Source organism: Bison bison, unplaced genomic scaffold, assembly GCF_000754665.1.
Source record: "Bison bison bison isolate TAMUID 2011002044 unplaced genomic scaffold, Bison_UMD1.0 scf7180017864295, whole genome shotgun sequence".
In the NCBI taxonomy this organism is placed as follows: Eukaryota; Metazoa; Chordata; class Mammalia; order Artiodactyla; family Bovidae; genus Bison; species Bison bison.
The window spans coordinates 10,077,783-10,091,037 of NW_011494867.1; the positions used below are offsets into that span (position 1 = coordinate 10,077,783).

The 13,255-nt window shown below is 50.9% G+C and overlaps 1 protein-coding gene across 1 annotated transcript in view; it reads right to left on the reverse strand.

Annotated features, from left to right (window-relative positions):
• Positions 1–13,255, reverse strand: part of TLDC1 (TBC/LysM-associated domain containing 1) — a 22,416-nt gene that overhangs the window by 7,014 nt on the left and 2,147 nt on the right. The window contains exons 2-5 of the mRNA XM_010850866.1: positions 6,976–7,151; positions 5,264–5,494; positions 4,768–4,912; positions 399–827 (exon numbers count right to left, since the gene is read on the reverse strand). Coding sequence (XP_010849168.1) covers positions 399–827; positions 4,768–4,912; positions 5,264–5,494; positions 6,976–7,128 — 958 coding nt within the window. The 5' untranslated portion in view covers positions 7,129–7,151. The remainder of the gene's footprint in view (positions 1–398; positions 828–4,767; positions 4,913–5,263; positions 5,495–6,975; positions 7,152–13,255) is intronic.

A 13,255-nucleotide genomic window follows, 5' to 3' on the forward strand; every position in this document is an offset into this window, starting at 1 on the left:
GAGTGGGTTGCCATTTCCTTCTCCAATGCATGAAAGTGAGAAGTGAAAGTGAAGTCGCTCAGTCGTGTCCGACTCTAGCAACCCCATGGACTGCAGCCCACCAGGTTCCTCCTTCCATGGGATTTTCCAGGCAAGAGTACTGGAGTGGGGTGCCATTGCTTTCTCCGACCTGACACAGCAGCCAGAGTCTATATAGAAATCCGTTAAGTTAAACCTCCATAAACACCGTGCTTCCCCATCCTCCCAAACACGTCTAGAAAAAAACGCTTGGGAGAGAAGATGGAAGAAACAGCGCATGCGCTCTGGCGGGCTCAGAGGTCTCCACGTGGTGGCCGACGGACCAGAACTTGCCAGGAGCACTGCGCTACCAACGTGGGGCTCAGGCAGCCCAGTCTCACCTTGAAACTGAGGCTTGACTTCCCAGGAGCAGGAGGCGAAGCCTCCGAACACGTGGCCGTCGCTGTCCTCGAGCAGCACCAGGCAGGGCCCCCCGTGTGCGATGCGCCCGCAGAGCTGCGCAAAGCTGTTCCCGTGGAGCTCGGTCGCGAAGAGCAGGCGCCAGCTGAGCCGCCGCTCCTGGGGCAGGTGCGAGTTGACGTAGATGACGGACAGGACGTCCAGGACGCTGGCGAACTCCCGCTGCGGGTCCACCTGGCGCTCGGGGACCAGGGTGGCCAGCTTGAGGGACGAGCGCAGGAGGAGGAAGCCCTGGTGGATGACCAGGCTCAGAAATGTGGCCACGTGGTGAGCCCGGAACACCCAGTCCTCGAGCACGGCCTGGTCACAGTCGCGGTCCAACCACTGAGGCCCCAGAAGCTTCCCGCCACCTAGTGGAGGAGAAAACAGTGCTGGGGGGTGGGGGGGCCATGACATCGCCTCCCGTCTGCTTTCCTGAACCTGCTCTGTCCAACAGGGGAGCCACGCCTGCGGTTCGTGGGCATGGAGATGCGTGGTGAGTGTAAAATGCACGCCCGTTTCAAAGACTTGGTGTGAAACAAAAAAAAGTGTAAAATAACTCGTTGTTTGGTTTTTTTTTTTAACATTGCCAAGGTTAAGGTATATTTTGGAAATTTTCTTAAAATCAATCTCACTTGTTTCTTTTTGCTATTTTCACGTGGTTACTAGAATATTTAAAATTTCACATGTGGTTTGCTTTGCAGTTCACATCCTACCCCTGTTGGACGGTGCTCATCTAAACAACTCAACATCAATGCTCTTATCTTTTCTCTGCATTCCCAGCTGCATTTCAGAGGCCCAGAAGACAGTTACACCCTCCCCCTGGGGCCCTGAAACTCCCCACACCCGTTCCTGAGAGGGCTGGCTACACCAAAGCCACTAGTTTAACAAAGCCATTTGGGAAGGATTCAGACGTCCACTGTCCTCCAGCTATGTCAGGATGGTGGTGGGGTAGTCGCTAAGCCATGCCTGACTCTTTGCAACCCCTTGGACTGTAGCCCACCAGGCTCCTCTGTCCATGGGATTTCCCAGGCAAGAATACTGGAGTGGGTTGCCATTCCCTTCTCCAGGGAATCTTCCTGACCCAGGAATCGGACCCTGGTCACCTTCATTGGCAGGCGGATTCTTTACTGACTGAGCCACCAGGGAAGCCTTACATCAGGGTAGTGGTTAGTAACTTCCTGGGCACCCCTCAATTTATCTGGGGAGAACGGGTTTCATTAACTACAAATTATGCTTCATTGTTCTAACCAACACCTATGCTTCTGATTTCCGTCTCTTACCTACTAAGAACAGAGGTGGCATGGCAGTGGCACCAGAAGACAAACTATTGGGAATTCATCCATATATGACGGCCTCATATATTCACAGTAGATTGTGTTATTATTCTTTCCAAGTTCCAAATATCTCATTTAATTTTTCACACTGTGTTTAGAAATCCAGCTTTATAATAAATCAGTAACGCTTTTATAAAATAAGTCAACTTTGTTTTATACGTCAACAAAGCTACAAGATTCACCTCAAGATATTTTAAAATTCCAAGTAGATTGAAATATATACTGTTTCTCTGCCAACAATAGCAGAACACATTCTTCTCCAGCAGGTCTGGAATATTCTTCAGAACAGACCATATGTTAGGCCATAAAGCATGCCTTGATAAACTGAGAAGAACTGAAGTCATGTAATGTATGTTCTTCAATCACACATAATAAAATTACAACTCAGAAGGCAATTTGGGAAATTCACAAATATATAGAAATTAAAGAGTATACCTCTAAACAACCAATAGGCCAGAGAATAAATCATGAAGGAAGTCAGAAAACACTGAGCTGGATGAAAACAAGAACACAACATAGAAAACTGATGAGATTCAACTAAAGCAGAGCTTAGAGGGAGACGCACGGCCATAAATGCCTATATGAAAAAGAAGAGAGACCTCAAACCAATAACCTAACCTCCTACCTTGAGAAACTGGACGAAGAAAACCAAACTAGACATCGGAATCAAGATGCCAGAGTAACAAGACATAGAACTCACCTCTTCCCACAAAGACATCAAGAACACATCTACAAGACTTCCCTGGTGGTCCAGTGGTTAGGAATCCGCCTGCCAATGCAGAAGACATGGGTTTGATCCCTAGTCTGGGAAGATCCTACATGACCCAAAGCAACCAAGCCCATGTACCACAAGCACTGAGCCCATGTGCTCTAGGGCCCGCGTGACACAGCTACTGAGCTCGCGTGCCACAACTACTGAAGTCCGTGTGCCTGGAGCCCACACTCTGCAACAAGAGACGCCGCACAATGAGAAGCCCACGCGCCACAACGAGAGAGCGGCCCCACTCACAATCAGAGAAAGCCTGCACGCTGCAATGAGACCCAGTGCAGCCAAATCAAGTAAGTGAGAAAAGAATACATCTACAGGCCGTCATCCAAAAAATCTACAAAATATAAAAGCCTGCACGCTGCAATGAGACCCAGTGCAGCCAAATCAAGTAAGTGAGAAAAGAATACATCTACAGGCCGTCATCCAAAAAATCTACAAAATATAAAAGCCTGCACGCTGCAATGAGACCCAGTGCAGCCAAATCAAGTAAGTGAGAAAAGAATACATCTACAGGCCGTCATCCAAAAAATCTACAAAATATAAAAGCCTGCACGCTGCAATGAGACCCAGTGCAGCCAAATCAAGTAAGTGAGAAAAGAATACATCTACAGGCCGTCATCCAAAAAATCTACAAAATATAAAAGCCTGCACGCTGCAATGAGACCCAGTGCAGCCAAATCAAGTAAGTGAGAAAAGAATACATCTACAGGCCGTCATCCAAAAAATCTACAAAATATAAAAGCCTGCACGCTGCAATGAGACCCAGTGCAGCCAAATCAAGTAAGTGAGAAAAGAATATATCTACAGGCCGTTGTCCAAAAAATCTACAAAATATAAATGCTGGAGAGGGTGTGGAGAAAAGGGAACCCTCCTACTCTGTTGGTGAGAACGTAAACTGGTACAGCCACTGTAGAGAACAGTATGGAGGTTCCTCAGAAAACTAAAAACAGAGCTACCACATAATCCAGTAATCCCACGCCTGGGCACACACCCAGACAAAACTATAATTCAAAAAGATCCATGCACCCCAAGGCTCATAGCAGCACAACAGCCAAGACACAGAGACAACCTGAGTGCCCACTGGCAGAGGAGTGGATAAAGAAGATGTGGTGCATACATACGACAGAATATTGCTCAGCAATAAAAAAGAACAAAGTAAGGCCATTTGCAGTAACATGGATGGACCCAGAGATGATCATACTGAGTGAAGGAAGTCAGAAAGAGAAAGACAAAGAATGATATTACTTATAGGTGGAATCTGAAAAACGACACAGGCCAATACATCTGTGAAACAAAAACAGACGCACACACACAGCAAACAGATGTGTGGCTGCCGATGGGGAGGACGGATTGGGGGGTTGGGGCTGCGCGTGTATGCTGCATGCACGCTTGGTCATGTTCGACTCTTTGCAACCCCATGGACTGTAGCCCACAAGGCTCCTCTGTCCATGGGATTTCCCAGGCAAGAGTACTGGAGCAGGTTGCCATTTCCAATTCCAGGGGATCTTCCTGACCCAGGGATCAAGCCGCGTCTCTTGTGTCTCCTGCATTGGCAGGTGGGCTCTTCATTACTGCGCCATCTGGGAAGCCCGAGGTCAGGATTAGCAGATGCAAACTATCATATACAGCACGGAATAAACAACAATGTCCCACTGTAGAGCGCGGGGAACTATATTCAATATCCTGTTACAAATTATAATGGAAAAGAATATATTTAATCTAAATGAGTCACTTTGCTGTACAGCAGAAATCAACACAACATAACACAATCCATGATACTTCAATTAAAAAAAAAAAGGAAAAACAAAACTAAATCTAAAGGAATCTAAAAGAAGCAGAAGAAAGGAAATAAAAGACTTGAAGATAAATGAAATAGAGGTTAGACAACAGAGAAAGTCCACAAAACCAAAAGCTGCCTCTTTGAACATAGCAAGAAGTGAACACACCTTTAGCTAGACTGACCCAGGAAAAAAAGAGAAGGCTCAGATGACTAACATCAGAAATGGAGGTGGAGACGTCACTACGGACCTGGCAGAAATTAGGATTATGAGGAAATACTATAAACAACTGTATGCCAAGGAAGAGAGAATCGCAACGGTCCTTCGAGTTTGGAAGACGCACACTTGCTGACTTTAAACTTGAATACAAGATGGCGTGGAACCACTCTCCGACGCCAAGGTCTAGGGACTAGGGCGGGGCACTTGCCTTGAAGCCTCATCTCGGAGCACAGCTGGGCAGCCAGCACCTGCACCCTGGATGGGGAGCCTGGGGGTGGCTTCTGACTCCAGCCTCGCAGCTGCCGTCTGTAGCTTAGCACGTGCACCACAGAGCCAACCAAGTCCTCTGTAAACTTGGAAGATCACAATTTCACCGTTAATCGCACCACCCTTGTACCTCAGACCTACATCAGATCAACACAGAGAAGGGCGTCTTGTCTCACTGAGGCCAAAGTGGCAGACCCCAGGGTGGGAAGAACCACGTGACTTGGTAGTTATTCAGTTTTCCAATGATGCCCTCGGCTGGTCTAGTTGGCTGACGCCTCTTTGTCCGGGAGTTCTGACCTCAACCAGTTACGTGGTCCAGGGCCCCCCAGGGGGACTTCTGCACAAGGCCTCCACCAGCTGCTGCATCATCCTGAGCCCCCCACCAAAGGACACCAACACTGCCTGGGGTGGCTGCGAAGTACCTGGTGGCCCCTCACCTTGTGGACATCTCTTGCTTTCACGGGACCTCCTGAGGCAGAAATCATGTTCAGGATCACGAGACTCTTCTCCTCGGCAGTTCCTTTCAACAGGTGGGACATGGACGCTGTGAACTGCTCCTGGGAGACGCGCTCGCTGGGCCCCTTCGCCTTCCCGCTGCCATCCACCCTCCGCATGCCCTCGAACAGTCTGGTGACCATCTCTGGGGGAAGAGCGTCCCCCACATAGTCCTGTGGGGACAAGCGGGTGAAAAACCCAGACAGAGTGCAAGTCAGACGCAGTAGGATGACGGGAAAACAGCTAAGGGACCAAGACCGACTGCTGCCACCAGCAGAGAACCTTCCCAGACCCCTGGTGCACCATCTCTGCCCACTAAGGGTGTCCTACCACCCCAGGACCCACACACCTAACGTGTCCCGGCCCGTGGCTCATCTTGGCCATCTAACTCTTCCGTCATCTGTTCCCATCCTGCCCTCCAGACTTCCCAGTCTCCCCAGACTGGCCATGTCCTTCCTGCCTCCGGCCATTGGCTGCTTTTCACTCTGCTAACATCTTCTCCATTCTAGTTCCAGCAGCTGTCATTTGCATATCTGAATTTATTTCCACATGGAACATACGGCCTGTGTAGTGCTACATTGGTCTCCTCTAGATTAGGGACTTCCAGATATATTAACTATCTCTCCAAGTTCTTTGTGCTCAATATGCATTGGAAAGTGGGGGAGGGATAAACTGGGAGATTGGGACTGACATATAAACTCTACTATATATAAAATAGGGTTTCCCTGGTGGCTCAGACGGTAAAGAATCCACCTGCAATGCAGGAGACCTGTGTTCTATCCCCGGGTTGGGAAGATCCCCTGGAGAGGGGAAGGGCTACCCACTCCAGTATTCTTGCCTGGAGAATTCCATGGACAGAGGAGCCTGGTGGGCTACAGTCCATGGGGTGGCAATGAGTCGGACACGACTGAGCGACTAACACACACACACACATATATAAAATAGGTAACTAACAAGGAGCTGCTGTATAGCACAGGGAATTCTACCCAGTCCTCTGTAATGACTTATATGGGAAAAGAATCTAAAAGGGAGTGGGTGCACATATTTGTATAACTGACTCACTTTGTTGTTCACCTCAAACTCACACAAGATTGTAAAGTCACCAGATGGCCCAAAGATGTCTGTGATGTTGCCGCACCCTGAGCACCCGAACACACGCGGTTAAGAGCCCCATGGAGCGGAGCAAAAAGATGGGGAAGTGGGCAGTCACTCCTCATCAGGTGCACCCTGACCCTGAAACTTCATTATTTTGTTGGGGAAACAACAAAATTCCTAGGACGTCAAACACTTAACAAATCCGGAAGGCCAAGGTGGACTTGAGACTTGGCAGTTATCAGACCCACAAATACAGCTTGGGCAGCCCCTCACCCACTGCAAGGAGAAATCAGGAGATGGTGGTGCAAGAGACGGGAAGCAGTCAGCAACCTCTGGTCAACCTCAAGTGGGAAAAGTCCCTGCACAGTGTGAGATGAAGGCAGAGTGGAGCAGCTGCCACACCGACCACGGAGCCCACAAGGCTGAAAGAAGGTCCGATCTGTTTCTTCTCGGAAAACACATCTCTCCGTGTTCCCACACCTGCATTCAGGAGCTGAGGGTCAGCAGCAGCCTGACTCCTGCTCCAAATTAAACATGAACTCCCAGCTGTTACCCTTGCCTTCAGTGCCTGCAGAGAGAAGGATCTGGGCGAGGCACTGGAGCCAAGCTTCTCCGACGACAGAGCATCGAACAGCCTGTTGACCTCGGCCTGCTCCGCGGGGAGAAACCGTGAGGAGCACTCCTGTCCTGGGCAACTCTTGTTGTTCCCCATCTGTCCCTGCGGCCGGTGGGACTCTGCAGGAGAGAAGTTCACACCCGTTAGAGACAGAAATCAAATATGTATAGGTGGCTCAGTCGGTAAAGAATCCGCCTGCAGTGCAGGAGACCCAGGTTTGATCTCTGAGTCAGGAAGGTCCCCTGGAGAAGGAAATGGCAACCCACTCCAGTATCCTTGCCTGGCGAATCCTACGGACAGAAGGAGCCTGGTGGGCTACAGTCCATGGGGTCGCAAGAGACGGACACGACTTAGCGACTAAACCACATATATATTTTAACTATTTTGCTGTTTTATCTTATTTTATTGCCACATGCCATGTGGGATCTTAGTTCCCTCACCAGGGATTGAACCCCTGCCCCCTGCGTTGAAAGTGTGGCATCTTAACCACTGGACCACCAGGGAAGCCCCAAATATGTCCATCATAGAAAATAAATGTCAATAATTATATGGTCAAAGTAAGCAACATTGATTTACTTGCAAAACGCAGCAAAAATGCAGACCTATGTAGCGTTTCAATGTGGTATAAATTATTATTATTTTTTTAGTTGCTCAGTCATGTCCAACTCTTTGTGACCCCATGGACTGTAGCTCACCAGGCTCCTCTGTCCATGGGGATTCTTCAGGCAAGAATACCGGAGTGGGATGCCACTTCCTTCTCTAGGGGACAAATTAGTTGACACAAATAAAATGCGAAAACTCAATCAGATTCCTCTGCCTTCTCAAAGCCTGCTCATAACCTCCAACCGTCTGGATTTCTTTGTTCCAAAATAGTTTCTAAGCTAATGTAACTAAAAGGTAGAAAAATCAGGATTTTAATCTAAATATTCATTTTTTTAAAAACCTGAGTTGAAAAAATAATCCATAAGGGTGGATGATTACACATATTTAAATAAAATCAACACCTTGCAAATATCACCTACAGAGCAGAAGTGCCGTGGGACACGTTCTTCCGTTGCGATCCTGGCTTCTCCTGGTGGCTGGGCAGCCTTAGGCAAGTGACCGAAACTCTCTGAGCCCCAGGTTCCTCGTTCGTAAAGTGGGAATAGTCACAGCCCAACCTCAGATGGATGGGATCATGGCGCACGCTGACCAAAGCTGTGAGAACCCAGCCCACGCCTCATCTCTGGGAGGGATACTAAAAGAGGCTGGCAGCCAAAGGCAGGTGGCCCAGGGGCTACATTTGGGTCCCAGACCTCATCACAGAAAGGGGTCCAGTGCAATCCGATGCGCGATTCAGACAGAAAAGCACATCTGAGATGAAACAACCACGTAGGAGGCAGAGGGCCACAACCTCCTAACTCCTGTCTTTAGACTTCATCTGGGACCCACCAGGTCAAACTGCTGAGGAGAGGGGCACCCCCACAAAGCAACAGCCCATAGGTTCCCCCCAGGTCACGTGGAGGGGGCAGGCTGTCCACAATCCAGGTGGAGTGTGGATCACAGACCTCAAGAGGAAGTAGGGTGCGTGGGGCCTTTCTTCTTACTGAAGTGAGATTCACATAACAACACAAAATGACCCATTTCAAAGTGAGCAACTCAGTGGCATTTGGTACATGCACAGTGTGGTGAGATCACCACCTCCCTCTAGACCCAGAACATTTCCATGACCCAAAAAGAAACTCCACAGCCATTAGGGGCCACACCCCATTCCGGGCTCCCCAGGCCCTGGCAACCACTAATACACTGTCCCTGTGGAGCTGCCTGCTCTGGACACCTCGTGTGAATGAAATCATCCAACACGTGGTCTTTGGGGCTTGGCTTTCTTCACTCAGTGTAACATTTTAAGGGTTCATCCATATTGTAGCATGAATAGGACTCATTCCTTCTGACGGGTGAGTAATATTCCAGTTATGAAGATACTGTGTTTGGCTTATCCATCCAGCTGTTGATGGACATTTGAGCTATTTTCTATCTTGAGGGTGCTGTGAACATATGTGTACATGTACTTGTTTGAGTCCCTATTTTCAAACTGGAAGCGGGGTGGATATACCTAGGAATGGAATTGTGGGGTCATATAACCTAATGTTTATTTTTTGAAGAACTACCAAACTGTTTTCCGTTTTATATTCCCAGCAGCAAAGCGTGAGGGTTCCCATTTCTCCACATGCTCTCCAACATTCTTCCCTATTTTCAATCCCACCATTGTGGGGCAGGGGAGCGTATCTGCCCTTCAGAGGAGGTTTCCAGCACAGGGCTCCTAGGAGGGGCTCCAACACACTTGGCTGCTCGAAACGGGGGCTTACACGATGCAGTTTGGGGCTGTCACTCACAGGCCATTTGATCTACATGCTTCCACTTCTCAGCTTTCTCAGCAGCTTAAGAGCTGAAAAGGAAAGCCTCCGGCCCCCGGCTCAGGTTCCAGTCTGCAAGAGGCTTCCTTATCTCTGAGATACAGGGGGCGGCACCAGCTGGTGCCTGGTCTCCCTCGGGGGGCACAGCCCAAGCGGCCTTGCCAAGGCAGACCCGTCCTCTTTGTCAACTCTTCTAAGAGCCCAAGAAACCACCTGATCGCATAGGACGTGCTGAGGAGATGAGCCATCTGCACTGTTCTGACCAGGAAGGGGGCTGTGGGTTATTTTGGGACCCAGCACAGTGACCTGATCTGCCTGTGGTTTTGCTTCTGCTTGTTGCCACCCCCGCTTTGCTTACATTACTGGTAAATCCACAACAGCTTTAGTCAAAAATATTTTCAGATTCATACCCTCCACAAGCAGGGCAATTCAAGATTTCTCTCAAGATCTCTGTTAATTTATCAAATCACCGAAAACTTATCCCTCAACCTTCCCTGCATCCCTATCTTGTTATCCTGCTGAAATCCTGAAAATGCAAGTGTATAAAAATACACTCTAAGAATTCCAGTTTGTTCTCAGGGTCTTCATACCAAAGGTCATCACACCTTTTTACTTCCTCTAGAAAACCTGAAGGTTTGTGACAAGAGAAGGCCCATGACTCACAGGTTAGGACAGTGACTGCCTCCTGAACAGGTGTTTTTAAGATGTGAGCACAGCTCCACCTCAGAGCTGGACCCTCCAGGCTAGCTGACAGCTGTGCCCACCCCGGTGGGCTCCCAAGGCCGACCTGTCAGATGCATGTGGTCCACTAGGAACATCAGATGCCAGTCCCCGTGAGCAGTTCCCTTGGGCCCCCCATCTGGCTCGGAGGGCCCTCCTGCCCACCTCTGCACACCTCACCATCTACTCAGCCTCGGGTTCCAAGACTACCCAGCGTTCCTGACTTTCAGAGAACTGACTGCTGCCCTGAGGGACACAGACCCCTCCTTGCTCACTCTGTTTGGACCCCACCTCCACCTCCCACCCACCCCCAGGGTCATGCCTGACTCATCCACCCGTAGAATCTGAAAATCATAAAGGAGACTCTGCCCCAAGGCCACCTGGCGGCTGGCACCCAAGCCAGCCTGGCACATGTGGACACGCGGACACGCTGGTCCAAGGCCTGTCATTCCTCGCCTGCCCCTCAGGTGGACAGCCCATTCCCCACCACCTCATGAGATCCTGATGCAAACTCCAGGAGGCTGGCCTGGCCCGAGTCCCCCACATTCGGCCCCCACGAGACACACCCTGAGGCCCCAGGCACTCAGGGGCCCCTTGGATCAGTGCCCTCAGTTCACCACCGGTGACCGGCCCCTCCCCACCTCTGCACCCCACAGCCCATGGCGCCTGGGTCCCCAGGGAGAGCTGACGGGACGGGGGATCCAGCTGACACCACCTCCAGCCCTTTCAACGATGATGCCTCTAAATGCCGCACCTCAGATTCCCCACATCCTGGGAGAGCGGCCGCCTGTCTCTGGACCAAGGAATCGCTCTCTCGGGGGCTACCAGCCTCTTTAAAGGGGACGGCTGGGGCTAAAAGCCCACTGCCCCGTAAACGCCTCTCCTCGGACGTCCCCAGGTATTCCACGGCTGAGGACCCAGTGCAGCCGGGGGCTGTCCCCCTAGGTCACGGGGCCCGCTGCCTCCAGGACGCTGGCTTTCCTGACACCGGCCCGGGCATCTAAGTCCTTCCACAGATGACAGTGTCGCCTGGGCTAGGCCCCATCAGAGGGCAAGCAGACAGAAGCCTCAGACAGGGCCTACAGGAGTGTCCCGTGGAGCAAACGCTGTGGAGATCAGTGGGGAGGGGGTGAGCAGAACACAGCGGGGCGGCGAGGACGTGTCCTGAAGGACACATTCCGGCTGGGTTTCCAGCACCCAGGGGAGGGCTCACCCAGGAAGCAGACCCAGTGCACAAAGGCGCAGGGCAAACCCAGGGTTGTCCAGGCGAGGTCTGGTGTGGGGAGGGCGCCTGAGGCGGCTGCAGAGCAAGGCAGGCGCTCCTCTGCCTCTACCCAGCCCCCTCCTCTGATCCACCAGAAACAGGCTCCTCCACTGCTGTCTGGAGACAGCAGCCTGGCCTCCAGGGGGTCTGAACACCCTCGGGAAAGGACAGAGGCTGGGCGAGGCGCCTGCAGGGAGGACTGGGGCAGGGGGGGTGAGAAACGCAAGGAGACGTGCAGCCCATGGCATGGGAGCTCAGGGCCGCGCCTGGAGGACATGCCAGGAAAGGCCCAGAAGCGGGGCAGCCGGCAACACTGGATTTCCTTCCAGGAGGAGAACGGGGTGTGGCAGCCTGCAGCCGGAGCCACAGGCCTGGCTGGAGCCACAGGCCTGGAGTCAAGAAGAGCTGGGACAAGGGCAGCCTCTCGGGCCACGCTCCCTCAGCCCACCAGTCTGGGTGTCCACAGGGCACCGGTGAGAGGACGCATCTCAAGACAGCTCTAGGAGGCTTCCCTGGTGGCTCGGTGGTGAGGAATCTGCCTGCCAATGCAGGAGACACGAGTTTGATCCCTGATCTGGGAAGACCCCACGTGCTGCGGAGCAACTAAGCCTGTGCACCTCAACTACTGAGCCCAAGCTCTAGAGCCAGGGAGCTGCAACTGCTGAAGCCGGCGTGCACTAGAGCCCATGCTCCACAACGAGAGAAGCCACTAATATGAGAAACCCGAGCACCAGAACTAGAGAACAGCCCCCGCTCGCCGCAACTAGAGAAAAACCCACCCAGCAACTAAGACCCAGCACAGCTAAAAATAAATAAATAAAAGTAATAATAATAATAAAAACTGGCTGAATGGTTGAATAAGTGAATGCAATTTAAAAAGAAAAGACAGCTCTAAGGAGGCCCCGCCTCCTGCTAAAAAGGCCCCCGAAAGGCAGGATGAAGTAACGGCAGTGGTACAGCGTTCCCAAGTTCATCCTGCCTGGACGCCATCACCTGAATCAGGCCTGAAGCCTCTTCAATTAACTTTGGGAAGGAACTGAAACCTTCGATGTGTCCTTACTTCTCCCCAAATGCACATTTCTGAACTTTCAGTCCCTGAAATGGTTTTCTCACAGGACAGTCCTGGGTGCACCTTGATCCGTGCAACAGACTTTTTTTTCCTGGCAGTCAGTCAGTCAGTTCAGTCGCTCAGTCGTGTCCGATTCTTTGTGACCCCATGAATCGCAGCACACCAGGCCTCCCCGTCCATCACCAACTCCTGGAGTTCACTCAGACTCACGTCCATTGAGTCAGTGATGTCATCCAGCCATCCCATCCTCTGTCGTCCCCTTCTCCTCCTGCCCCCAATCCCTCCCAGCATCAAAGTCTTTTCCAATGAGTCAACTCTTTGCATGAGGTGGCCAAAGTACTGGAGTTTCAGCTTTAGCATCATTCCTTCCAAAGAAATCCCAGGGCTGATCTCCTTCAGAATGGACTGGTTGGATCTCCTTGCAGTCCAAGGGACTCTCAAGAGTCTTCTCCAACACCACAGTTCAAAAGCACCAATTGTTCGGCGCTCAGCTTTCTTCACAGTTCAACTCTCACATCCGTACATGACCACAGGAAAAACCATAGTCATGACTAGACGGACCTTTGTTGGCAAAGTAATGTCTCTGCTTTTGAATATGCTATATAGGTTGGTCATAACTTTCCTTCCAAGGAGTAAGCGTCTTTTAATTTCATGGCTGCAGTCACCATCTGCAGTGATTTTGGAGCCCAGAAAAATAAAGTCTGACACTGTTTCCACTGTTTCCCCATCTATCTCCCATGAAGTGATGGGACTGGATGCCATGATCTTTGTTTTCTG